General features: G+C 41.5%; 1 protein-coding gene across 3 annotated transcripts in view; it reads right to left on the bottom strand.

Annotated features, from left to right (window-relative positions):
- DOCK10 (dedicator of cytokinesis 10) overlaps positions 1-25,891 on the bottom strand; it is a 236,615-nt gene that overhangs the window by 189,937 nt on the left and 20,787 nt on the right. The window contains exon 1 of one of the 3 annotated variants that reach the window (XM_040228473.1): positions 796-1,027. The exons of the other annotated variants lie outside the window; for them this stretch is intronic. Coding sequence (XP_040084407.1) covers positions 796-900 — 105 coding nt within the window. The 5' untranslated portion in view covers positions 901-1,027. Of the gene's footprint in view, positions 1-795; positions 1,028-25,891 lie in introns of those variants that run through there. 3 annotated transcript variants of the gene reach the window in all.

Raw genomic sequence — 25,891 nt, 5'->3', positions numbered from 1 at the left:
TGAAGAAAAACAAGCAAAACAAACTGCCTGGTAAAATAAACATTCCTATAAAAAGAGTACCCAATCATTCATCATATAAAGTGGGCCTTCCACATTACATATGAATCACTGAAGCTCTAACCATCCACCCTGATACTGACAGATAGAAAGCTAGAATTCTGTAATAAGGACACATTTTCAGAGCTCTCATTTTGTTTACCAACCCTAAGGCAGAAATACTTTTAACAGTAAACAAAACCAAATCTTTTTAACCTTTAGAACGTACCAATTTTTACTCTCTCCCTCAGCTCACTTAATTAAAGAGTTATTTACATTTCCTTTCCTATTTTGGGTTGCTCTTTCTAAGAACTTTAAAACAAATCATGAGTGGTACACGATAAAAATAGAGCAGTAATACTTTCTTAAAAACACAGCTGTAGGCACATCATCAATTGGGGTCTTAATTGAGGCAATTATAGACTTTTCTTTAAAAAAGGAGAATATCCTAGCAATAGTAACTCTCTAAATCCTCTAGCAACATGTTTTAAAATAATGATGGTAGTAATTCCAATATTCTAAATAACTTAGTAGTATTTTAACTACTTCAAACCTCTTCCAATATGTTTTAAAATAATGATCAAAGCAATTAAAAAATAATGGTGTAAGTAAAAAAGGATACTTATGAGCTAATACTCTGTTCCATTTAAGACTTCGCCCATCACCCTAGGTTAGATTACCACGCCAGAGCAATTTTTTTCTTTTTTTTTAAGTATTGAAGAGAAGATGAAAAGCAAACATCAACATTCAGATACCTACAGAGGTAAATCTGTGGATTTCTTCTTGATTTTTTCTCCTCATTGTTCGTCTCTTCTTCCAAAATTCACTGGGATCCCGTTTAAAAACCTTTCCTCGGAAGCTCATTGTATTGTTGTTACTTGAGTGGCAAGATATTTAAAAATATCAATTCCCTTAAGCCTCTTCCTCCTGAAGCTTCACCAGGCCGAACAAATTTTTCTTCTCTGGTAAAAAGGGAAATGCTCATGCTACATTAACATAACTCAACAGAAAGGAAAAGAAAACCGACAAATTACCGCTTCCTGTGAGTAACTACCAGCTGTTCAGATGCACTTTTGTGCATGTATTCTCCCTAATCACCTGCTTTAAAGCAAGACAAAAAAGCACAAAATGACTCTGGATGTTTAAGAGAATTGCTCACAAATAAATAAACCGTAGGATCTTAAACTCACCCTGGGAACCAAGTTGAGCCTGAATCAAAGAGCTAATTTACTGTAGGCTGCCATATCTGTTAGTGAAACAGCCATCCAAACTTCATCATTGTGGCTAGATTCCAAAGGTGAACTGCAATAATCTTTTTTTGGTTTTCCTTGGTGGTTCAGATGGTGAAGAATCTGCCTGTAATGCAGGAGACCCAGGTTTGATCCCTGGGTCGGGAAGATCCCTTGGAGAAGGAAACAGCAGCCTGCTAGATCTCAAAAGTGAACTGTAATGATATACCTGTTTAAATCAGTTACTCATTACATCAGTGGTCTTTCCACTTAGGCACAAGGGAAAATATTAGAATTCCATTTATATCAGTCATCTAAATAAAGAAATTGTGCTTTACTAATATTTAAGTGGAGAGTGAAAAAGTTGGCTTAAAGCTCAACATTCAGAAAACGAAGATCATGGCATCCGGTCCCATCACTTCATGGGAAATAGATGGGGAAACAGTGGAAACAGTGTCAGACTTTATTTTCTGGGGCTCCAAAATCACTGCAGATGGTGACTGCAGCTATGAAATTAAAAGACACTTACTCCATGGAAGAAAAGTTCTGACCAACCTAGACAGCATATTGAAAAACAGATATATTACTTTGCCAACAAAGGTCTGTCTAGTCAAGGCTATGGTTTTTCCAGTGGTCATGTATGGATGTGAGAGTTGGACTGTGAAGAAAGCTGAGCACCGAAGAATTGCTGCTTTTGAACTGTGATGTTGGAGAAGACTCTTGAGAGTCCCTTGGACTGCAAGGAGATCCAACCAGTCCATTCTGAAGGAGATCAGCCCTGGGATTTCTTTGGAAGGAATGATGCTAAAGCTGAAATTCCAGTACTTTGGCCACCTCATGTGAAGAGTTGACTCACTGGAAAAGACTCTGATGCTGGGAGGGATTGGGGGCAGGAGAGAAGGAGACGACAGAGGATGAGATGGCTGGATGGCATCACGGACTCGATAGACGTGAGTCTGAGTGAACTCCGGGAGTTGGTGATGGACAGGGAGGCCTGGCGTGCTGCGATTCATGGGGTCGCAAAGAGTCGGACACGACTGAGCGACTGAACTGACTGAATATTTAAATAATGCATCGACATGGACACCTTCATTCTCTATGTCATATGGTTACGAACAGTCAACCAGTTAATTCCCTAATATTTAGATCTTTACTCCCTTTCTCTGATGCAATTTAAAATTGCACTTCCCCCCTAAAACCCATTCTAGTGCCCCGTCCTGTTTTATTTTTCTCCATGGCACTTACTGTCATCTGACACTGCTGTACAGTTTACTTATTTATTTTACTTATGATCTTTCATCCTCCACTAGATTCTATGCCACAGGAGTGTGCGAATTTTGTTTGTTTTGTTCACTGTGTATTCAGTGATCAGAACTGTGCCTGCTTCCAGAAGATTCTCAGTATATAACTGTTTAATAAAAGAATTGAGGGACTTATATACCTTATGCTAAACAATGAACTTGTCCCCTATGTATACTGTGTTTTGAAATATTAGCTATTGGCAAGGACTGTATAGTTTATAAATAAACATAGAATATGGGAATGCATTCAACTTTTTTAATGAAGTGTGTGAGATAAGTAGTTGGAGGCCACGGGACTAGTGAATAATTGATTAAACATTAGAAAGATGAGTTCCAAAAATAAGTGTTGTGTGAGATAGTCATTCAGATTCTTTAAGAGTTTGTTTCTTCGTCTACAGGATGGACTTCCTTAATGGGAGTGCTCATCAATTTGGTAGGTGCCAAAGGAACCATTGCTTGTCTAGGAAGCAATCTGGGGTCTAAAAGATGGTTGAAGGAATATTTCCATTGAAGACTGATCTTCATGACCACTGAGACACAAGCTTGAACCAACTCTCCCAGGAGACAAGTTCTGAGCATGCAGCATTATGGAGTAGCTGCCCACTCTTAGGTAAGGGAGTCAGTTTCACAGACAGTTGTTGGGGGCATCTTTGCACAGAGAGCAGTATGCTGAGCATTGGGGACACACACAAGACGCCCAACCAGAAGGGTAATTTCTGTGCAAAAGGCTCTCAATATTCTGTGAGTTTTGAACTGTAAGAAAGAAAAATAACAAGGTTGCTATTGGTGTTCACATCTTAGTTGGAAGCAGAACTGAGGATATAGGTAGAAAGAGGACAATGACAAGAGGAGAGGACCAATGAGTTAACACAATGAGTTGTGGGTTTTGTGGGAGCTTTTGCTCCAGAGCCTTCTCTTCTCTTTCTAGAGCTCAACACACTTAATGGTGCAGGCCCAGGCTGGCTGCTATGGTGACACCAACTTGCCACCCAGAAGTCAGTGGTCCCACGTATCCAGGTGGCTTTTGCTCAACTTCCTTCAGGTCTTTACTCAAATGGCGCTTCCTCACAAAGCCTTCTCTGACATTCATCTGAAACTACGGCTTTCTCCCCTAAACACTTTGGATGCTCCTCCCTTGCCGTGTTTTGGTGGTGGTGGTGGGGAAAGTCAGGTCATTAAGATAACGGATAAGACACTCATCTCGCCCTGAGAAGCCACTTCTGCAAGCACAGTTCTTATTCTGTAATGAAGGCAGCAACCCTCAAGGAAGCTCCCACTTAACCAGCTTGTTCCAAAGACAAGACTCTCCTGGTGCTCCAGGGGTTAAGAATCCTCCTTCCAATGCAGGAGGCATGGGTTCCATCTCCGGTCAGGAAACTAAGATCCCACATGCCTTGGCACAACTAAGTCCACGCACCACAACTACCGAGCCAGCATGCTGCGACTAATACCTGACACAGCCAAAAATAAACAAATATTTTAAAATACATATACAACTGGAAAAGTACAAAAACCTAAAACCAAACAAGCAGACAAACAAACAACAAAAAGACACGGCACTAAATAGATACCATTTGCTTATTTGATAAGCCTCACAGGACTTCCCTGGTAGCTCAGATGGTAAAAAATATGCCTGCAATGCAGGAGACTCAGGTTCAGTCCCTGGGTTGGGAAGATCCCCTGGAGAATGGAATGGCAACCCACTCCAGTGTTCTTGCCTGGAGAATTCCACGGACAGAGGATCCTGGTGGGCTACAGGCCATGAGGTTGCAAAGAGTTGGATACAACTGAGCAACTAACACTTTCATTATTAATTATTATTTAATCTGTAAGAAGCCTTCTTTTCCTTACAGACTCTAGCTCCTCATGTATCTCTACCCTGTCATGCAGAGATTTGGAGAGACAGGTATAAAGAGATACTGCTCATTCCCTGCCGAAGTACGGAGACCGAGGAAGGATCTTTCAAAAACTATGAGGAAAACAGCAAGATGCTATAAAAATAACAACTGAGGAGGTAAGCTCTATTGTTATTCTGCAATTGGTTAAGAAGGCATCCAAGGATTTGACAGAGCAGAAGCCGTTTTGATGCATGGTCATGGGATAAATAGAAATTCCACTGTAAGTCTTTCATTCTAAAGAGAGTTGACCTTCTGAGTAACTTTTGCATCTGTTAGATGAGCAGATACATTATAGCATATGCAGAATTTTCAAATTCAACTTTTTCCTTACATAATATTATGAGAAACTCTGCCTTTGAGTCACCTGATGTCCCGAGGTAAGATTATGCTTCTATTTCAACAGCTGAAAGTAGTATTTCACAACCCTTTTGGATCATGAACCTATCTGAGAATCTAACAGAAACTGGACTCACTCACTGAGGAAATGTAAGGACTCAGAAACTGTGTGTGTGTGCTCAGGGGTCACAAATCTCTGAAGTCCATCTGGGGGACCCTCATATTTGTTCATGTTACCCTAAATCCCCAACTTCTAATTTTAGAAGATAGGAATGTTATCTCATAACAAAGCATTTAGTAATCTTGAGCAACTCATAAGTGACTTCCTCTCTTTCTAGTAGTTGCATCTCGTCTCTCCTCTATTCCTCTTTAGGCGCCACAGTTCTTTATCCTGGAGTCCCTCCCACTCCCCAACTTCTGCAATAAGAGAATGACTCATTTCTCTCCTTGCTAAGCTGTTGATTGCAGCTTCCTTGAACACAGGCAAAAAAAAAGGCATAGCTGGGCATCATGGGGGGGAGGCCAGACAGACACAACCTGCGGTGACTGTAAAGGAGAGGAAATCCAGCAGCATGGAGTTCAGTGTTCCATGCGCTGGCACTGTCGGGGACCTCTGCTGGGCTGTGCCCTCCTTGATTTCAGACCAAGTCTGCTGTTTCAGCATTCCGTGATAGTCTACGCCATTTGAAAATTTTCCTATTCTGCTTAAGTTCAGACATGTGTTGGCAATCAAAGAACCTGACTTGGTCACTGGGAAAAAATGGGTAATAAAGAGAAATCAATCAGCTGGCTACACCACAAGGAATCACAGTCAAGTTCACTAGTAAAGAAATTTGGTACCAATTAATGATCAGAATTAATTAATATGCAGATGACACCACCCTTATGGCAGAAAGTGAAGAGGAGCTAAAAAGCCTCTTGATGAAAGTGAAAGAGGAGAGCGAAAAAGTTGGCTTAAAGCTCAACATTCAGAAAACGAAGATCATGGCATCTGGTCCCATCACTTCATGGGAAATAGATGGGGAAACAGTAGAAACAGTGTCAGATTTTATTTTTTTGGGCTCCCAAATCACTGCAGATGGTGACTGCAGCCATGAAATTAAAAGACACTTACTCCTTGGAAGAAAAGTTATGACCAACCTAGATAGTATATTCAAAAGCAGAGACATTACTTTGCCAACAAAGGTCTGTCTAGTCAAGGCTATGGTTTTTCCTGTGGTCATGTGTGGATGTGAGAGTTGGACTGTGAAGAAGGCTGAGAGCCGAAGAATTGATGCTTTTGAACTGTGGTGTTGGAGAAGACTCTTGAGAGTCCCTTGGACTGCAAGGAGATCCAACCAGTCCATTCTGAAGGAGATCAGCTCTGGGATTTCTTTGGAAGGAATGATGCTAAAGCTGAAGCTCCAGTACTTTGGCCACCTCATTAGAGGAGTTGACTCATTGGAAAAGACTCTGATGCTGGGAGGGATTGGGGCAGGAGAAGGGGACGACCCAGGATGAGATTGCTGGGTGACATCACGGACTCGATGGACGTGAGTCTGAGTGAACTCCGAGAGATGGTGATGGATGGGGAGGCCTGGCGTGCTGCGATACATGGGGTCGCAAAGAGTCGGACACGACTGAGCGACTGAACTGAACTGATGCTCAAGGCATTGCTAGGCTTCATGAGAAATATGTAACACCCTTCTTAGCCTCGAGAATCTTGTACCTGATAGAGGAGTTCACTAGAGTTTTTAAAGGAGACTGGGAAAGTTTTATAGTAAGGACAGAACATAAGGGAGACTTTGAATAGGTGAAAGTCAAATAGACAGGGGAAGAGTAAAGGACACTCTAGGAAAGGGGAATGAAGCATAGAGAAGTCATAAGATACAGTGGTTAAAACCAGGAATCTGGAATCAGTTTAGATTCAAATCCTGAGTCTGCCACTTCCTAACTATATATCCTTCAGACAAAGTCATCCTCTCTGGGCCTCAGTTTTCTCATCTGTAAAATAGGAATAGCACAGTAGATATCCCATAGTGTTTTTGTGAGGACAAATGAGATGACACTCTTGAAAGTTTCAACACATTACCTGGCACATATTTACCATCGTTACTAGTTATCACAAAAGCTAAGAGGCAGGCCAATAAATAACATTTAAGAAAAAGGAGGAGGTCCAGCCTATCTACAGTCAGAGGTTGAGTGGGAGAGGAAAGGTAGAAACAGTTTAAAACAGAAGTCGGGGCCAATTCATGGAAGGCTTTGAAAGCCAAGATAATGAAAGTTTCCATTGTACCATGAAAGTTATGGAAAACCACTGAAGGCTTTTTGAGTGATAATTAAAATAGTGCCTTTGGAAGATTCATTTTATAATTACACATAGGCTAGATTTTGGGGAATATGATTCAGAGGTAATCAGCATTGATTCAGATATTAACATGGAGTGGTGGAAGGCAGAGAAGTCGGCATCAGAAACTTAACCGTAGACTTTACAGACAAAAAAGTGAAAGTGAAAGTCGCTCAGTCGTGTCCGACTCTTTGCAATCCCATGGGCTGTACAGTCCATGGAATTCTCCAGGCTGAAATACTGGAGTGGGTAGCCTTTTCCTTCTCCAGGGGATCTTCCCAACTGAGGAATTGAACACAGGTCTCTCTCATTTCGGGCAGAATGAAGATCTGGCAATTAAATGGAAAATGAATGAGAGCTGAAATTTATCAAGAGGACTAGGTGCTGGGTGCTGATCTAAATATAGTGTCTTATTTAAAAAATGCAACAACCCTGTGAGGTATTACTGACTTCTATCACCACTCAGTTTTACAGAGGAAGATACCTGGGTCCTGAGAAGTTAAGCAATTGGTCCAAGGTCCCAAACAAGTAAGTAACACAGATGGGATTTAATCCTAGGCAGCCCAGTCCAGAGCTCATGCTCTTAGCCAGAAGAGAGGTCCAAAGGGGCTAACAGGCTTCTGAGTTTGGCCACCGAAGAGATGGATAATATGACTGAGGGACAAAGGCTGGCAAGAAGAGAAGACTTCTTTTCCTACTACTGCTTTTTTAGAAATGTCAAGAAGATAGAAAAATAGGCATTTTTCAGCACCATGGTTATATTAATACATGTGCCTGGAACTCAGGGAAGAGTCAGGATTGGAGATATTAAGCTGAAAGTCATTGAAAGAGTTACAACAGAGAGTTTAAAAGTAAACTGAATTTTTGGAGAAGAGAGTAGCATAAGATTGAGAACACAATCTTGAGATTCTTTTATATATGATAAATAGAAGGGAGCTTAGGAAACTGAGAAGGCACAGAGCTATACGGGGGAAACTGGCAGTGTAGTGTGGTATACAGACGCACCGTAGAAGGGAGTTGAAAGAGGCGTCTGGGCAGAGATGGGTGTAGCACCTGATCCAGCATGAGAGATAAGCAAGATGAAAACTAAGGACCTTGCAGTCTTAGATCCAGACAGATCTATATTTGAATCCTCTTCAGCCACTTACTAGATGACCTCTATCTAGCTACGTGACCTCTGTCTTCCTATTTCTAACATGTATAATGAAGCATTAATATACAGCTTACAAGATTGTCACAAAATAATGTTACTATTTACTTAACATTGTGGAAAAATACACATATGTGTATATATAATTGCTAAGATTCCTATATATGTGTATATGTAAATTATTATTTATTGACTATGATTGATATTTACCAGGTCTACCTAGGTTTTGGAAAAGACCCTGATGCTGGGAAAGATTGAGGGCAGGAGAAGGAAGATGAGATGGTTGGATGGCATCACCAACTCAATGGACATGAGTTTAAGCAAACTCAGGGAGATGGTGAAGGACAGGGAAGCCTGGCATGCTGCAGTCCATGGGGTCACAAGAGTGACTTAGTGACTGAACAACAACCTAGGTATGTATTTATGTATAGACACCCCTATGTATGCACATCCATGTACATAACAAAATACATAGATGCATAAATCCTTATATGTGTATTCAAAGTCTGGCCCCATGGTGACCAGATAGAGAAACCAAGTTTGCAATTTCAATAGATAATATATGTGGAATATAATTAAGATGGTAAATATTAACCATGTTTTGGAAGAGATGAAAATTTGAATGCTAAGATATCATAAGTTCAAGAAAAAGTTCTAGTAGTCTATATTAGTTTTCCATTGCTCTGTAACAGATTACCACACATTTAATGATTTAAGTCAACACCCACTTATGACTTCATAGTTTTTGTGGGTACGACAGATATCTGGGTATGACACAGCCCAGCTGATTCTCTACATAGAGCCCCACAAGGCTGAAATCCAAGTGTCAGCAGGGTGATGTCCCTTTCTGAAGGCTCCAGAGGAGCACCTGGTTCTAGGCTTATTCAGTTTGTTGGCAGAATTCAGTTCCTTGCAGGTATAGGACTGAGGTCTCAGCTTCCAGCTGTCTGTCAGCCAGGAGTAATTATCAGCTTCCAGGCGCTGCCTGCATTCTCTGGCTCACTGTCCCTGGCTAAGCCAGCAATAAGGAGTTGAATCCTTCTCACACTCTCAATCTGATTTTTTATCTCCTAACTATCTCTCCTCTGCATCTTTCTACTCTAGTTGGAGAAAAGTCTTAGCTCTTTAAGGCCCCATATGATTAAATTTGTTCCACTCAGACAATTCAGAATAATTTCTCTCTTTTAAGGTCAGCTGATAAGTAACACAAAGTCCCTTCACACCAGTACTAAGATCATTGTTTCAATGAACCACCAGAGAGTCTTGTAGGGAGCGGGGAGAGGTGTCTTTAGGAAACTCACATGGTCTTATTCTGGATCACAACTTGGTTTTGCACTTATCTTTTGAAGACAAGGTTAACATCAAGAATGCACTGAGAAGAAGGTGTAGGTGAGAACAATACTTGACTTTTGAGTTCTGTTTCTGCTGAACAGTGAGGTGGGATGCAGGTTGCAGTGGAGCCAAGAAATGAATGAGAGAAAATAGACATTTTTGACTTATAGGTCACATCCTGGTAGTGAAATAAAGGTGAGAAAGAGAATAGTGGCTGTGGGGAGGGAGGGCAGAACCAAAGAGACAAATTTGGAAGATGAGCATTGGTGGAGAAGTAATCAAAGTGATAGACACAGAAAACAAAGGCAGTAAACTAAAGCAACAAGCTCTGATGTCACCTCTAAAATGTTTATGTTTTTAGTACATTTGAACAGGCTGTACAAATAGCAAATGACATTCTCACAGAATCGAAGAAATCAGAAGACAAGAGATTCTTGTTTCTTTGATAACGCATCTGAATCTACTTAATAAAAATTACTCAAGAAGTACTGTTAGGCATGCAGAGTAACTGAAACCTTGGTGGTTAAGACTTAGACAACCACACACTACATCATACTTGAATCCACAAAGCTTAATTTGAGCAGCTGGTAAAGTACTTCCTGTTCATTTCCACTTGCTTTCTTTACTAGCTTCTTATCCCACGTTTAGGTTTATTCCAATTTATTTTACCTGTGGAGTTTTTCAGCATTTACTGTGATTACTACTTCCTTGTTAGAGAATGTTTAGATGACTCATTTTATTTCATTTTCCTCTTCCATTTCCAATAGACTTTCCCTTTGCCCGAGAGTTTGGGTGCTTTTCAGCCTTTCTCTCATAGGACACAACATGTCTCTCTAGGTTCTGCTCACTACTGTCTACCTCATTTAAAGGAAATAAAGCACAAGCAGCTACTTCCTCTCTCTCTATGGTCTCTCCAGAGTCTGGCCCCAGGCAGAAGTGCTTTTTAAGCTTTTAGCACTGAGGCTCACTACTTCTCACTATAAAGGTCAAGATTGAATGGCACAGAGTTAGCGATGAGAGAGGCTTAGACATCTTCGAGGAGTTTCAATGGGTGTAATAAAACCTCTTACTTCTAACTGTAGAGCTTTCAGTGGGCAATGTCTGTAGAGTAAGAGCCAACTCATTGGAAAAGACCCTGATGCTGGGAAAGATAGAAGGCAGGAGGAGATGGGGATGACAGAGGATGAGATGGTTAGATGGCATCACTGACTCAATGGACATGAGTTTGAGCAAGCTCTGGGAGATGGTGAAGGACAGGGAAGCCTGGTGTGCTGCAGTCCATGGGATTGCAAAGAACTGGACACGACTGTGAAACTGAACAACAATAATACCCTCTAATCTAAATGGCATTAGTTTTATTAATAACATGAAATATTTAGAAACTTCACAGAAAATAGAGCCCTGCAAGATGAACTGCACCGAGGGAGAATGCAAAAACAGAGTGCAGTTTTGTGTGTGTGCATGTATGGTGTAAGCTGAGTATGTGACGTGTGTGTGTGTGTGTGTTGTGTGTCTGTATGCAAAGGATAAATGTTCTTTGTTGTATTAAAATAAGTTATTCATGGCCCTTCTAACATGTATTAAGTTTGTTTATATTACTGAACTTAAGTAGGCCTCAGGAGTTCAGAATTTTCACTTAATTAGGATTTGATGGTGACAAGGCAGGTAAGGAACTCATTTTATTCAGTTTGGTGAGCCCATCTTAGAATCTAACAGCAACCAGAGAAGGGGTTTTAGTTTTTTCTTTTCCATTGTGGACTTTATCATTGGTCACAGCCTTCTACCAGGAAAAATATTATGGCCTGTAGATACTCACATATCTTACCAGTAAGCATTTAATGACATATTTGGGAAATGAGGAACACTGATTTTAATTTTACCCTCTCTCTCAATTTCCTGATGGGTATATAGGTCCTTGGGCCTTTCCAGGTGGCGCTAGTTGTAAAGAACCCCACGTCCCAGTGCAGGAGGCATAAGAGACGTGGGCTCCGTCTCTGGGTCAGGAAGATCCCCTGGAGGAGGGCATGGAAACCCACTCCAGTATCCTTGCCTGGAGAATCCCATGGACAGAGGAGCCTGGAGGGCTACGGTCCATGGGGTCGCAAAGAGTCAGACACAACTGAAGCGACTTAGTACACACGCACATATAGGTACTTATCACCCATGTTGATGTTTTTTCTGCTTTTGATAAAGGCATCCAGCCACTCTTCAGAAGTCAGTTTCAGTTTGGTCTGAGGCAGAACGGGAAATCCCTAAGAAGCAAGAATATCTGCTTATGGAGTGCAATGTGTAAGCTAGCTGCTGCTGCTAAGTCACTTCAGTCGTATTTCTTTGACTGACTCTTTGTGACCCCATGGACTGTAATCTGCCATGGTCCTCTGTCCATGGGATTCTACAGTAAGAATATGGGGGTGTACTGTTATTTCCTCCTACAGGGAGGAAACTTATTCCTCCTTCCCAACCCAGGGATCCAATCTGTGTCTCCAGCATTGTAGGTGGATTCTTTACCAGCTGATCCATCAGGGAGATTACTTACAGAGACTACATTTTAGCTCACACCTCCACACCACCAAACTCAGAGCCAGAGCCTAACAACATGACAATAACAACAATAAACACACCAAAGCTACGATATGATTTTCTAAGCTTATATTTCATGTGAATAATACAGCCTGGATTGTTAATGTTCTCTAGCAAGTTATTTTAAAAGTCATGCAGCTATTTTTTTCACCTAGAATATAGCATTCTTTTCCCATTAAAAACATTATCAGTTCCCAAGCAACTTATTTTTCCTGGACTCTTCTTCCTCTGTCTTTTAAAGAAGACAGAAAGGCATTCTGGGTCCAGGCAGACAATTTCTCTCAAAAGTGATCAGATGAAGGCACACAAATGGAGTCTAGGGTCCGAATCAATGGTATTATCATTGATCTGCTAGGGACTACTGCCTGACAGTAATTTTCCCCTGAAGACACATGCATCTCTCTGCTGGCTGGCTGGATCCCACCCCAGCCTCCCACTGTTGGCAAAGTCAACTAGAGACCTGAGTTGTTTCTTTTAAAATAAATCAAGCACCCAAATTGCCCTCCTGTGGTCTTTCCAACTGCTAATTACTTTGCTTTCAATAAGAATATCACTCAATGTTTAATAATTGCCTCAAAAATAATGTGTTTTATGAAAGAGCCTAGGTCTTTCAACTCTTCAAAGCTCCCATGCAGAAGCTGGTTAATTTTTCTACTTCAGGCGATCCTCCTGACTCAGAGATTGAACTCAGGTCTCCCGAATTGGAGGCAGATTCTTTACTGTCTGAGCTACCAGGAAAGCCCATACAGCATCAGTTTTACAAATGGTTCAGTGTTGTGATAGTCTTTTTTAAAAACTGCAAATGGATGTGTCTTTACAAAGGGAGAGCAATGAAGTACTCTTCAGTTCAGTTCAGTTCAGTCGCTCAGTCGTGTCCGACTCTTTGCGACCCCATGAATTGCAGCACGCCAGGCCTCCCTGTCCATCACCAACTCCCAGAGTTCACTCAGACTCACGTCCATCGAGTCCGTGATGCCATCCAGCCATCTCATCCTCGGTCATCCCCTTCTCCTCCCGCCCCTAATCCTTCCCAGCATCAGAGTCTTTTCCAATGAGTCAACTCTTCGCATGAGGTGGCCAAAGTACTGGAGCTTCAGCTTTAGCATCATTCCTTCCAAAGAAATCCCAGGGCTGATCTCCTTCAGAATGGACTGGTTGGATCTCCTTGCAGTCCAAGGGACTCTCAAGAGTCTTCTCTAACACCACAGTTCAACACCATCAATTCTTTGGCGCTCAGTACTCTTACCTAAACAATTCTGAAAAAGAAACTAATTGCCATGTACATGCCACACACTGAGCATGGAAGTGACGAAACCATTCAGACCAAGGAGTGCATGCTAGTGGAGTTGATAGTCGGGCTGCAATTTCTGCGATCTCTTTGCCCCACAAACCATTTCTTTAATGGTGTCATAATGCTTTCCTGTCTTTTGAAGGCCTCTATCAGGAGGAGAGACGAAGCCAATGTGATACGTCAAGTGTTTAACGCCTTGTGTGTGTACTCAGTCACTCAGCTGTGTCCGACTCTTTGTGACCCCATGAATTGTAGCCCGCCAGGATCCTCTGCCCATGGAATTCTCCAGGCAAGAATACTGGAGTGGGTTGCCATTTCCCCCTCCTGGGGATCTGCCCGACTCGGGGATCAAACTCCGCGTCTGCTGCATTGGCAGGAGGATTCTTGACCACTGTGCCACCTGGGAAGCCCTCATTTAAGGCCTTGCATTATAGAAATTGGAGACTAATGGAAGGTTCTTAGCTTTCCAATCAAGAGTTTCTTTGCTTTTTTTTTTTAATGTTTTAAATTAAATTAAATTTTTTATTATTTATTTTTGGCTGTACTGGGTCTTTGTTGCTGCTCAGGCTTTTCTCTAGTTGCAGTGTGGGTGCTTCTCATGGTGGTCTCTTGCTGGGGAGCACAGGCTCTTGGGCACACGGGCTAGGGTAGTTTTGGCACATGAGCTCAGTAGTTGCAGTTCCTGGGCTCTAGAGCACATTCTCAATAGTTGGGGTGTAAGGGCTTAGTTGCTCCATGGCATGTGGGATCTTCCCAGATCAGGGATTGAACCCATGTCTCCTGCATTGGCAGGTGGACTTTACCACTAAGCCAGCTTCTTTGTGTTTTGCAGAAAATTAACTGCCGGATTTTATTTAGCTGTGCACACTAGAGTGAATTGTTGACCTTTGGACATATAATAGCTCATCAATTCGAGGACAAATTGACTTATCGCTCTCCGTTCTGCACCTCTCTAGGTGGACAAAGAGGACAATAGGAAAATGAAGATCGTATGGCTTGAACAGGGCACTAGTGTGTGTTGAATCCGGTTTATGAGAAAAGGTACAAATCTGGAGAGGCTCTGATTCTATGTCAATCATTTCCCCTTGGTTCTGTGCCGGGTATCTGTGATAGAAGGGATTAAGTCAGAGTGCCCACCTATAGTCCAGATGGGGGAACTGAGGTACACACAAAAACACCACAGAAATATAAAAAGGCAGAAACTGTCAAGTGAAGACTATGAGTAAAGAACATGAGGGGACATTATACAGGTTCAGAGACCTGAGTCCAGGCCTGAACAATGGTAGGACTTTGAAAGCCATCTTCATAACAACCCCCAGAGCAGGTGTTTTCCAGTGTGTGCAAGAATCACCCATGCTGTGATGTGTTTAGTCATGTCCGACTCTCTGCGACTCCATGGATTATAGCCTGCCAGACTCCTCTGTCCATGGAGATTCTCCAGGCAAGAATGCTGGAGTGGGTTGCCATGCCCTCCTCCAAGGGATCTTCCCAAACCAGGGGTCGAACCCAGACCTCCCACATTGCAGGCAGATTCTTTACTGTCTGAGCCACCAGGGAACCCCAAGAATACTGGAGTGGGTAGCCTATCCCTTACTCCAGGAGATCTTCCTGACCCAGGAATTGAACTGGGGTCTCCTTCATGGCAGGAACTGAGCTACCAGGGAGGCCTAAGAATTACCACAGAAGGTTGTTAAAATTGTGGATTCCTAGATCCAGGAATTGTGGATTCCTTACCCAGGATCTCAGTAGGTCTGATAGGAGGACCAGGAGTTTGACTTTGTTAACAAATACCCACATGATTCATTTGAAGATGCCACACAGACCACACTTAGAGAAACAAAGACTCAGAAGCTGGTTCACCTAACTGTTTTCTTAGCCAGAAAAATCCAAAGGGGCACCACTCCCAGTGCCAATTGTTTTTTTGTTTTTTGTTTTTTTTACTAGACTGAGGTCTTATTTACAAGATCAAATCTTCCCTTTCTCTTAGGTGTATTCAAGGAGGCACAACTAAGCAGCTCCATCCCTGTAAACATTTGGGGGACTGAGGAGAGAACCCTGGAGTGTAACCAGTTGTCAAAAACTGGGCCTTAGACATGCCCCATCCGTCCTTTAATTTTACTTGATCAGTTATTTCTCTGCTTGGACTTTTGCAACCCAGCTTATACTGGCCTCTCAGTTATGTCTAAACAAGTTTTCTTCAACTTGGCCTTAGTGACAATTTGGGCCAGATCATCCTTTTTGTAAGGAGTTGTCCTGTGCACTGCAGAATGTTTCATAACATCCCTGGCTGGCCTCCACCCACTAGATGCCAGGAACTCCCCCATCCCCCTGCTGTGTCAACCAACAATGTCTTCAGACATCATCATATGTCCTCCGCAGGGTGGGGGAGGAGGGGGGACATAACTCCTGGTTGAAATGCTCTAGTTCAAATCCTAATGCACATTATTCTGCCTCAGTATTGCGTTGATGATGGCTTTCAGAAGGGCCTGGTGGCTCAGACAGTAAAGAATCTGCCTGCAATGCAGAAGACCTACGTTCGATCCCCAGGTTGGGAAGATCCCTGGAGAAGGAGATGGCAACCCACTCCAGTATTCCTGCCTAGAGAATTCCATGGACAGAGGAGCCTGGCAGGCTACAGTCCATGGAGTCGCAAAGAGTCAGACACAACTGAGCAACTATCTTCAGGTCCAGAGACCTCCTGACAGATGATGTAGGTTTCTCTTTAGATCACAGAGAGCTACAATTGAAAGCCAAGTTGAGAATCACTTGCTTGGAAGAACCTTGGGGCTACTAACCTTCAAGTCAATCCTCTCTCTTATTCTCTACATGCTTCAAAACCGCACTCTCAGAATTAGTCTCTGAGTCTGGTTTCTGATTCTGTTCTGAGGTGTCCCTAATAAAGTGCAGCTATAACTTTTATGGAAAAGATCTGAAGCCATTATAATCTTTAGTAATTTAACATGATGCATTCAAAGTGGCAAGCTGGTCCCCTAGGCCAAGCCCCAAGCAACTGGAAATGAAGATACACATTTTAAGAGTGTGAAGGATAAAGCTGGGAGTGTGGTGTTTGCTGCTGTGTGTATGGCCACTGTGCTGGAGTCAGTGAGCATGTGTTTGATTCCTGCTTTCCCCACTTAGTTGCTGGAGGTCTCCAGGCAAGTTGCTCAACCTCTCTGAACAAGAATTGTTCATGTGTAAAGTGGCAATAATTACAGTACCTGCCTCATTGACTGCATGAGTGCGGGCTAAGTCATTTCAGTCATGTTTGACTCTTTACCACCACATGGACTGTATCTCGCCAGGCACCTCTGTCCATGGGATACTCCAGGCAAGAATCCTGGTGTGCATTGCCATGCCCTCCTCAAGGGGATCTTCCTGACCCAGGGATGGAACCCAGGTCTCTTATGTATCCTGCATTGGCAGACAAATTCTTTACTACCAGTGCCACCTGGAAAGCCTAATAAGAGAATATTTGCAGGGTGTTTAACTCAATGTTTGGAATACAAGGAAATGCTCAGTAGATGTTAGCTCTAAGGTTGGTTGTGTTGAGGAGTGGTCGTAAGCTGGGCTGTGTGTATTGAGGGGACACAGATGTCCCAGTTGTTCATGCACTGAGCTTGAAGAGGTAGGTGGGGGCACCAGAGGGCATCAGCTGCTTTGAACGTGGCAGTGAAAGGGAAAGGATCTTCCAGAAATGGAGGGAGTGGCTAGGAGACCCCCTCGGCTCAGACATATATAAGTAGGCTAAACATCCCCTCACTCCGTGCGCACACCATCCTTCCACAACTGACCTCTTTGTGCTCAACTGTGTCTTACAATACTGATGATTTCATTTTTAAATCCCCACTGTGCACAACTACAAAAGCTTCCAATTATCCTATTTCTGTCATCTCCCTTCACCCCGCACAAAAGACCCAAATGCCGAGGAAGTTAAAGAAAGCCAAGATTTAACCAGTATCATATGCTTTTCTCATCTTTTCAAGGTTGCTTTTCTGCCTAAGCAAGATTGTAAATTCCCAGAGCAATGAACAGTGTTGTCTTTATGTCTGAACTGTGCTGGGTCTCTTGCAGACATGCAGCAAATACCAACAGTGTAATTACCCATTTGACGTTGTGAACCAAGAAAATGGCATCGCATTTTCTTTTCCTCTCGCCTCCTTTCCACAACTTTCCGAGGACACAACAATGTATCAAAGTACACTGACATGGACATATTTATTCCCACTTTGCTCCTGTTTGCAAGGATGTCACAGATTGGGAAGATCTGTTACCAAGATTGTATCAAAAGCTCTTTGGCAGCATTTAAAACTGGCCTCCCTCTTGCTTTGGTTGGCATTCAAGGTTTTGGTTCAGAAAATAGTTTTGAATTTGTGTTCACGTCTTATCTCTCTGTGCCCATAACTACTGAGTGAGTGCCGCTGAAAAGTCATTTCTTTTGTTCTTCTAGGCAGAACGCATCTGTGTTCATGGTGAGAAGAGTATCTGATGTTAGTTGGGAGGCTTGTATTCAAGAAATCAGTCAGCTCAGGGCTCTGTGATGACCTAGAGGGGTGGCATGGAGGTGGGAGTGGGAAGGAGACTCAAGAGGGGATATATATACTTATAGCTGATTCACACTTTTGTACAGCAGAAACTAACAACATTATAAAGTAATTATCCTCCAATTTAAAAAAACAGAATGAAAAAAAGAATCAGTCCACTCACAGTTGGTCTAAGCAACCTTGGACGAAGCAGTAACCTCTCTGGGACTCTTTGACCTACAGCCTTTTTCATCTCTGAAATCTTTATGTTTTAAAATAAAATTAATATTATCCATTTTCAGATAGTCTAATGACCAGGCTGAGAAAGTCAGCTTTATGTCTGTTTTATTTTAACCTTGATGACCAACTGGAAAAGAAAGGAATGTGCTGTCAGAGCACCTCTTTCTGCACGCCGAGTCCAGTTGGTGACCCCCCAAATGCTGCCTGGGCCTCACTCTCTGGTTCCAGCTAGATTTCACTTCAAAAGTCAATAGCTGTGCCTTCTCACTGGGTGACCTTGTCCTTGACACAGTTTGTAAACAGAGCATCGGAAAGAATATTGGTGCTGGCTTTGCATCCACTCATTTTACTAATATTTTTTTTATTTTCTTGTGGGGGCATCTCCTTACCCCCCTCATCTGCCAGAGATGTCCAACAAGTGACCTGACCACACCTGGAATAAAAGAAAACTCTTCTCTTTGAACCTGAGCCTTGAGAAAAATGACACCAAGCTATAATTTATACCTAAGGCTCCCTGAACCCTGCACGTTCCAGCTCCGGTGGGGTGGGCCCTCCTCCTTTCTGCATTTACAAGGCCTTCCATGAGTTCTGCCTCAATCTGATGGGCAGGGCTCATCCCACCTTCACTCTTTACTCCCCTTGATTCAGCTAAAGCTGTTTTCTGTTTGTGACCGTGTAATTTTTGCCACCATTTATTAACTTCCTTTGTAAATGGGTACCAATATTGTGCTCAGTATTTAGGGAAACCAGAAAAATAAAATAACTTCTTTACTTTCATAGAGCTTAGAGGAGATGATCTGGCCTGTGCTATAAAAGGAGGTTTGTATTAGAAACCCTAAAAATCAAACAAAGAAAAATCTTTTTACCCTAAATATTCTTTTAAGTGCTAAAACCAACCAAAAGCTTATTACCTCTCCGTCCAAATACTATTTCATGTGACTTTGCTGTTGTTCAGTCGCTCAGCTGTGTCCGACTCTATGCGACTCCATGAACTGCAGCATGCCAAGACTTCCCCGTCCTTCACTATCTCCCTGACTTTGCTCAAACTCATGTCCATTGAGTCAGAGATGCCGTCCAACCATCTCATCCTCTGCCACCCCCTCCTCCTCTTGCCCTCAATCTTTCCCAGCATCAGAATCTTTTCCAGTGAGTCGGCTCTTCGAATCAGGTGGCCAATATATCCGAGCTTCAGCTTCAGCATCAGTCCATCCAATGAATATTCAGGGCTAACTTCCTTTCACGTGACTGTCATCACGCTAGTAGCATCATCATTCATGTAGGTGATAGAGTATCTGATTCTCCTTTTTTAATTGAATTATTTTCTATTGGAATGTAGCTGATTTACAATGTTGTATTAGTTTCAGGTGTGCAGCTAACTGATTCAGTTACACATATATTAATATCAATACATATCCATTCTTTTTCAGATTCTTTTCCCACTGATTTCTGCATAGCCAGCCTATCATTAATTAACTCTAATGATTATATGTGTTCTCTTAATCATCCCTCTCATTGCTGCCATTTTCCTGTCTAAAGCCAAGTTTGACCATGCTATTCCCCAGCTCAGAAGCTTTAGATGGCATCCCCTTTGTCCAAATTCCTGTTTCCCAAAGTGCACTCTAGAAATTCAAGATGTGTGGGCCAGCGTTCCAGGGAAGAAATATTCAATGTCAAATAAACTTGAGAAACAATGGGTGGAACAAATCTAAACTAGCCTCCTCACTGAAGAACTCTCAGAGCTTTACATTTCCAAAGTGCAAGGTGAGTCTCTCAAGGAGTGTGCACTCGACAATATTTCCCACACTGATTTTTGCACAGAAGCATTCTTACATGTACTTATTACACTTATTATTCTGTGTCACATAGCCCAGGAAATGGTCTCTGCAACCAGCATTTGTAGTAAGCCATCTGGTAAGAAAAGATTTAATATATTTGAGAAAGCAAGGTGACAGCAGCTTCTCTTCCAGAGTAGAAGAAACTTGCAGGGGTTTACGTGAGGAAGGAGGAAAGTCTGAATGTGGGGAGATGCTGGGTTATTGTTGTTTAGTCACTCAGTTGTGTCCGACTCTTTGTGACCCTCTGGACTGTAGCCCATCAGGCTCCTCTGTCCATGGAACATTCCAGGCAAGAATACTGGAGTGGGCTGCTATTCCCTTCTCCAGGGGATCTTCTGGATCCAGGAATCAAACCTGGGTCTCCTGTATTGCAGGCAGATCCTTTACCATCTGAGCCACCAGGGAAGCCCCCCAAACTGGACCAAAAGTAACATCTATTTAGTATGTGGCTTTGGGGTTATTGGGCCTCTGTGAAATCTCAGCCTAACAGGATAAGGCAGACACAGATTTCCATGGTGGTGTAGTAAGCACTGAATAAGCCCTGTAGTCAGCATGGAAAATAATTCATGACCCAGTTAAGGTGAAAATATGGGGCATCTGAATCCTCTATCCATCCCTACCCTCCTCCCTTCCTTTCAGTAAAGGGTGACGTCTCTAGTCTGGTTTGTAAACAGGTTTTTAAAGGATTTGTTGCATTTGATGCGGTATTAGTCGCCCCATCTTCCACTTGCATTATGTTGCTGAAAATTACATTAAGTGTCTGATATTTATTACCACATTCTCCTCTCATTGTTTTACAGTCAAGAAAGGGTAGTCTGACCTATTATTATTCAATTATATCTGTGGAAATCCTTCTGAATTAGGAGTTGGACTGCACAATTTCTTGAAGTCAAAATATAATCTCTAGCCCTACACAGACATTAACATCAAAATCATTTTCCATTCTTATGAGCCAAACATACTGTAACATATTACAGGCAGTGTAGTTCTCACTGGCTCCTTGAAGCTGGAAACTTGAATTAAAGGGAAACTAATAAAAATGTATAACAGAATGACAATCAGGCAGCCTATGACTCAACTCCATCCCACAACTGTGTTTTCCTGCCAATAGTGTTTTAAAATGTTTGAATTAGTCACCAGCATTTAAAAATGGGAAGATTGTACATAAAAAGCTTTGGTAATTTGCTTCTCTTGGACAATTAAGATCTAATCATGCTAATCCTCCCTTCTTTTGTGTCTGTATGTGTGTGCTTTTTAAAAAACAATTTATTGGAGTATAGTTGATTTACAGTGTTGTATTGGTGATGGACAGGGAGGCCTGGCGTGCTGCAGTCCATGAGGTTGCAAAGAGTTGGACACAACTGAGCGACTGAACTGAACTGAATGTTGCATTAGTTTCAAAGTGAAAGTGAAAGTGCAAGTCACTCAGTGGTGTCCGACTCTTTGCGACCCCATGGACTATACAGTCCATGGAATTCACCAGGCCAGAATATTGGAGTGGGTAGCCTTTCCCTTCTCCAGGGGATCTTCCCAACCCAGGGATTGAACCCAGGTCTCCTGCATTGCAGACAGATTCTTTAACAGCTGAGCCACAAGGGAAGTCCAAGAATACCGGTGTGGGTAGCCTATCCCTTCTCCAGAGGATCTTCCCGACCCAGGAATCAAACTGGGGTCTCCTGCATTGCAGGGGAATTCTTTACTAACTGAGCTATCAGGGAAGCTGTGTTAGTTTCAGGGGTACAGCAAATTGATTCAGTTATACATAGACATAATATTCATTCTTTTACAGATTCTTTTCTATCACAGAATAGTGAGTAGATTTCCCTGTGCTATAACTAATCCTCCTTTCAGACACTGAAAAAACTGCCTGAGTGAAGCAATGGCCATCTGGAGATGAGCCATAGTTTCTTTAGTTTGCTCTGCTCCCCACCACTTTTGTTTGTCTCCTTGTCTAACCTGATTCACTTTCTCTGCTAGGCCTGTAGGCATCTGAGTTTGGAACATTTGACTTAAAGTCACATCTAAGATCACAATGTTTAAAATGAATAATGTCATTTGCAGCAACATGGATGTAACTACAGATGGTCATACTAAATGAAATATGTCAGAAAGAGGAAGAAAAATACTATATGATATCACTTACCTGTGGAATCTAAAATATGGCAGTGGTGAACCTATCTATGAAACAGAAATAGAATCAGGGGCATAGACAAATAGACAGTTGAGAACAGAGAAATAGAGAAATAGGTGGTTGCCAAGGGGGAGGAAGGTAGGAGGGGGTTGGATTGGGAGTTTGGGATTAGCAGATGCAAACTATTATACACAGAATGGATAAACTACAAAGTCCTATTGTATAACATGGGGAACTATATTCAATATCCTGTGATAAACCATAATGGAAATGAATAGGAAAAAGAATACATATATATATGTGTATATATATATATATATACACATATATATATAACTGAGTAGCTTTTCTGGACAGCAGTAATTAGCACAACATTGTAATTCAACTATAATTCAATAAAAAATAAATTTAGAAAAAAGATCATGACTTTTTGTGAGACTAATGTAACTAGAATCTCTGGAGCCTTACTTGACCCCTGTATGTTAAATGACAAAATTTCTACTGCCAATGGATTTGTAGTTAATCCAGGTCTATCTCAAATCCCTAATTTATTCCTGAGAATTCCCATTATCTTGAATGAATTAATGAAATTGTGTTTTGGTTCTAAAATTTCTGTCAGAATACCCCCTCCTTGAGTGTATGGGACAAGAGAGTATTTCTGACACTGATTAAGCCACAGAATGTATTATAGTACACTAATGTCTTTTGTAATTTTTCCAAATAAGAACCATTTTGTGGCAGAATCAGCTCATGGGAGAAATTGGTGTGGCATGGTTCATTACCTCTTCCTGTAAATGATGTGAACATAATGCTAAGAAGTGACTAAATCTTTGTTTTCAAGAAGAAGCAAACATCTTTCAAGCAGTGATTTTCTATTAACAATGTGTGTGTGTGTGTGTGTGTGTGTGTGTACATGCTCAGCTGTGTCCAACTCTTTGAGGCCCCATGGGGTGTGTAGCCCGCCAGGTTCTTCTGTCCATGAATTCTCCAGGCAAGAATACTGGAGTGGGTAGCCAATTTCTTCTGCAATATTAATAATGAGGGAGAGAGAAAAGATTTAATAGTAACGGTTATCACGAAACTAAGTTATTTACCTATCAATTTAAAATTATTTCCACCCTACATCTTAAGGAATCTATCATGTGTCTGGATGAGGAATTCAGCAATTGAGTTGATCATTTTCCTCATTCAATAAAATAAAGACAAGACATTGTAAATAATCTTGAAAATGCTTGGTAGCTCCAAAACCTTATTATGAGAGTATAGCTAGGAAAGCTTAAGAATATTCTTATTTATTCTCTACATTTATCCTTGGAAAAATAAAAGAATACTATTCTCTCTTCTTTATACAGGGTCCTCGTGTTGATAGTCATGTAAGTCATGATGAAAGACCACAAGAGTCTTGAATAATTTGATGGTTTCATGGTACTCTTTACGGACATGTTATGGTTGCATTTTTCCTGCACTTTGAAAGATGGCCAAGTGCCGATTCTGCCGTACCTCACATCTCCTAGCAACTATGCCGTTGTATTACTTCCCTGGTGGCTCAGACTGTAACGAATCCCCCTGTGATGCAGGAGACCCAGGTTTGACCCCTGGGTCGGGAAGATCCCTTGGAGAAGAGAGGGGCTACCCACTTGAGTGTTCTTGCCTGGGAAATCCCACGGACAGAGGAGCCTGGAGAGCTACAGTCCATGAGGTCACAAAGAATCCGACACGACTGAGTGACTAGGCACTCACTCACTCATACAGCTGTACTGCCATTGCTCTTGCCTGAGGTTACTTAGTAATGGATTTATCCCAGAAATCCTCCCTCCAAAGCACCAATGCCATTTTCTCACCCATTCCACCATTTCCAGGGTCATGGCTTCCCGACTGGGATGGCTGAGATCAGGCAGTGAATCACCCCTCACTGCCCCATCCAGTCTTCCCAGTGGAGTACCTTTCTGGCCCTTTTGTTCTCAACACTAAATAATACAATTTTAAACTGTCCTAGGAGTATAATCCAAATATGATGCTGAAACTTTTTTTGCTGACATCTTTTGTATTAAATAACAAATGCTTCTAGCTTAGCCTCACTGTTTCACTAGTTAGCTGGACTGTCAACCAAATTCTGCCCTCTTCAAGGAAAAAAAAATTTAAAATGTAGAGAACCATGATAAAGAGGAAGAATGTTAATAGGAATCTGGCATTGCTCCCAGCTTTTCTTAAACCATGAATGACAAGTAATTGAAAATTTGGAGTTAGTATAATATAGAATGGGACATTTTTATTTTAATAACAACAGCAATGATGGTATGAAAGACTGAAAAGAGAGAAAACCAAAGTTATAATGAATTTCTAAAATTCTCCAGTACAGGTTCAAGCCCATTTTCCGCAAACCATCTTGATATATTATCAACAATGGACAATTAGCAACTTCTCAGCTTGAATTTAATCTGCCTACTATAAAATTTAATAAGGTTGGCCTTCATGTAAGGAGTACAGTTACTCCTATGTGGGTTGATTCAGGGAAGGACTATTTCACTCTAAAGATATCTGGAGCTCGTTATTACAAAACCGTTTGTTTCTTAATGCCTGGGAAGCAAGGTTTCATATTCAAATAACTGCAGAGGGATACTATAATATTCACATCCATTGCAGAACAGAGCAAAGTAGAACAGAAAAGTTCAAGGAGGCAAGGAGGCACTTGGGATGTGTGTGTTGGTGGGAGATACAACTGGATGAACTCAGAGACATAAAGACGATTTGGTCTGAAATCATCATATTTTTACCATTTGATCTAAAATCAAAGAGCCATTTTCTACATCTTAAATTCTCAAAATACCTATTTAAAATGTTGTATTTGGGAGGAGGATGACAATGTAGGATGCAGTGGGCTAGAGCATGTTAATAAGCCTCTTGTGGGAATTTTCCTTGGTGAAACTTAGAAGACTCTCTGTGTTTAGATGGATGAAATAAAAAAATATGCCATAGAATTTAAGGTGAATTAGAAAAACTCTTTAAATGATAAGTTGCTATAAAACGAAAAGCTGCTTGATAACCAGTCAACCTTTAATTTTCTAAATACCAATGATTCTTCAACATAGCTTAATGTTTCAACAAAACTCTTTGAAATAGACACCACTCAATTCACCACTAATTCCTTCTTGAGGATTTAAAGAAGCATAGGAAACAAGGGACCAGGAATAAAGCCTGGTTTTATTATTTCATAGGTTTAAATCTTGGCCTTTAAATATTTCTAGGAAAATATGATTACTGGTCTTGAATCTCATCAACAAATTCAACTTTACATTTTCCTTTCAGCAACATGCACTCCAAAAAAGCAGAACTCTCTTCTCTTGATTAATTTTTCTTCTTTTCTTCTTCCTTAGAAGGGAAGAGCAATGTTCAAAGAACTCACATTTCATGAACACAAGACTAGGAGAAGGAAGCATGCAGAATGGTTAAAGGTAGAGATGGGACTGTTCTGTCCACTTACACTTCCAAGTTACTTCTATTGTAGATGACCACAGCAAAAATGCTTCTCTTTGGTGGGTTATGTTAACATCACTATGCCAGATAAGAGATACTCATTTCGTAGAAGACAACTCTTATTAATTAGATTTTAATTGATTGAAAAATATTAATAATTATTAGGTTGACTCTAAGACACAATTATATTGAGGATCTGGTAATGTATATTT

This window comes from Oryx dammah, unplaced genomic scaffold (assembly GCF_014754425.2).
Source record: "Oryx dammah isolate SB20612 unplaced genomic scaffold, SCBI_Odam_1.1 HiC_scaffold_27, whole genome shotgun sequence".
Classification (NCBI taxonomy): Eukaryota; Metazoa; Chordata; class Mammalia; order Artiodactyla; family Bovidae; genus Oryx; species Oryx dammah.
Note: the sequence above shows the minus strand (reverse complement) of the source record. Positions and strands in the feature narration are given on the sequence as shown.